At 35.5% G+C, this 2,835-nt stretch overlaps 1 protein-coding gene across 1 annotated transcript; it reads right to left on the reverse strand.

The window, feature by feature from the left end:
- Positions 1–1,594: 1,594 nt before the first annotated feature.
- On the reverse strand, positions 1,595–2,575 carry LOC117111613 (tripartite motif-containing protein 2-like). Its single transcript, XM_033254562.1, has one exon. The coding sequence runs from the start codon at positions 2,573–2,575 to the stop codon at positions 1,649–1,651; it is 927 nt and encodes a 308-aa protein (XP_033110453.1). The 3' UTR covers positions 1,595–1,648.
- Between the last annotated feature and the right edge of the window lie 260 nt (positions 2,576–2,835).

A 2,835-nucleotide genomic window follows, 5' to 3' on the forward strand; every position in this document is an offset into this window, starting at 1 on the left:
CTTGGTAGACTTTAAACACAAATTTTATTCAAAACATGAATATTTCAACCCGTCCTCGGGTCTTATTCAGCATGTGTGTCACACATCTAAGGAACACACGTGGATTACACGTGGATTACATCATGCTCTTTATATAGGCCTATGTAGTTGGTTCCACGTAGGCCTTTGTCTCACAAATAAAAAAAGTAGATAGGCCTACAAAAAGTAAAACAATTTAATACGTTGACATTATAAGACATTTACATATGTATATAACTATGCATCAATTTAATAAACCACACAGACAACTTTAAGTATAGCGTCACTACACCGGTTTTTTGGTAATTTAAGATACGAAGCCCGCCAATGATTACTCACGCACGCCTCAGGTGAGGAAGGTATTATAATACAGGCAAATAATCATTCATTTAAATTTACTTTATTTCAATCACAAATATCCCTTTTTACTTCAAGATCTCAAATATCGTAACGTATAAAGAAATGTTCTTCACACGTATCCTCATACATTGTTTAGTTTTCCACCAATCAACAGGAAGCCTCACTATACCCATACATATAAGTATTTCCGTGTTTGGAATTTGCTATAGATATTATTCTCCTGAAGACGATTGAAGCAACTCAATCGAAACGTCGTGACATTCTCAACCAACAACAGTTCTTTTCAGCTTTTTAGAACTATCTACGTGGTGTACCGCAAGTATTAATACCTATATTCTGTAAGAAGTGTTCTTGTAAAAAAAAAAAATTATACAGATGATCAATGACCAAGCACGTAAGTCAATTAGCTAGATCTATCAATTTCCACTTGTTTTTAACATTGCCTGTGCAACTTTCACAGCATATCCATCAACAACCTTCAGCGATTAAAGTATGGATAGTTTTAAACCTCCATTACATATCCTAGGCCACTCAATTTTTTTGAAGACAAAACATATTAATATTGTTTCTATTACTTTAGTCTATGGACAGAATAAAACTACATCCAGTATTTTAATGCATTTTCTTTTTCGATCTTCTTTAAATCATTGTTTAGTTTCGTCTATTATTATTTTTTTGTTAACGTGAATTACTGAAATAAAACAAATAAATTTAGTTTTCTGAATTTCATATTTAAAACATTTCTATTATATAGGCATACAACATACATAACCGTTTTAGCCTTCAGTAACTAAGCTAATTTTCGATCTCTATTTGCTGCTGGGCAGCATATTGCCGTTATTGACTAAAAATTAAAGCCTCTCAGCAAGACCGAACGAAAAATATTGTCTAGCTATCTTTGTCAACAGAAATTGGCAAAGACAAGCCAAACCAGTCACTCGTCGCAAATCCCGTTTTGGAGATAATGGCCAAAACATGCTGGAATGTCAAAATTTTGGAAATCTATTTTATTGCACTAAACTAACCTTTATATATCTATACATCATGCTATGCTATTACTTTCCTCATTTTCAATGTTAAAACAACAATTTTTAACGATTTGGTGATGGTTTCTGCCTCTGGCTGAAATCGTAAACTTTGAAGGCTGATTCCTCAAATATTGTTCTTTAAACAGCTGTATGATTAAACTCGTGTAACTTCATAACGAAGTGTCGGATTTAAATGATTCTTTTACCATTTTATAGCACTCATTTTACCGTTAAACCTTGTATTAATAACTAATAATTGATTTTTCCGACGAGTGACTGGTTTGGCTTGTCGTTTCCACAAATGTATATTGATGAATTCCATCATGACACGCCACAAGAAGAGACTTTTCCTCATTCTTGTGTGTGACACACATACCACGGGGCATATATACATCGGTAGGCTTAGAAATACAACCCATGTAGGTATATTCTGAGTTATACATCAATACACTACAGTGTCTGCCTATCATCGGTGTTTTATGCGAAATAACACTGACAATTATGTTGTCTTTTTCATCAACAGTCACTCCTCGGACTAAGTAATTCCTATTCTCCGGTTTTATTGACACGCTCCGCGGTGGATTATCTTCACCTTCGATGATGATTAACCGGCGGTTGCCATAGTCGGCAATGATCCAATTCCCTTTGCTGTTCAGAGCTATAAGCCGTGGTACGTCTAACTCATTTAGACCTTTACCGCGATGTCCGCATACCCTCAATAATATACCACCGTGATTAAAAATGCACACACAGCAACGCTTTAAATCGACCACCAATATCTTCGAGCGCGCATTCGCGGATGCCATCGCGATTCCATACGGTTTCTGTAATTCAGCAGAACCAAACTTCTGACTTAGTTTCCCTGTGGTATCAAACTTTAGGACTACGTGACTTTTCATATCGGTAACGTACATCTCACTGGTCACTGAAATGGCAATACCCCATGGATCAAAGTCTCCATTTAGTGATTCATCTTGACATTCAATATAACGTCGTAGTGAACCGTCCAGGGCAGTCACAACAACTCGATGATTATTTGTATCGGTAATGAAAACTTCATCGTTAAATTCTTTCACGTCGTGAGCATTATTGACATTTAGGCCGCTAGCTCCGAACTTTTTGCTGGATTGATTGAAATTCGAAACACGATATTCATCTCCTGTGGCCATCGTGGTTTATTTAGTTCTGTTTTCATATAACTAATATCTGAAGAAGAAATGGACATTTTGAAGGATGAAGAATGGTTACTACATTTAATTAAGTATTAAGACTTTTAAATCTACAGTTAAGCCAACGGTTAAAAACGTTCATAACGTTGACAATGTTGCGTTCACACCGACTCGACCAAGTTTTACACTATAGATCTATGTTCACTAGCATATTACCTCAATATATTTTGGAAACCTGATGATAAACACATGATAAGAAG

This window comes from Anneissia japonica, unplaced genomic scaffold (assembly GCF_011630105.1).
Source record: "Anneissia japonica isolate Jap-2015-1 unplaced genomic scaffold, ASM1163010v1 scaffold287923_len1623670_cov205, whole genome shotgun sequence".
Lineage (NCBI taxonomy): Eukaryota > Metazoa > Echinodermata > Crinoidea > Comatulida > Comatulidae > Anneissia > Anneissia japonica.

Coding starts and splice junctions, on each gene's coding strand:
- LOC117111613 (XM_033254562.1), bottom strand. CDS start 2,575: ATGGCCACAGGAGATGAATATCGTGTTTCGAATTTCAATCAATCCAGC.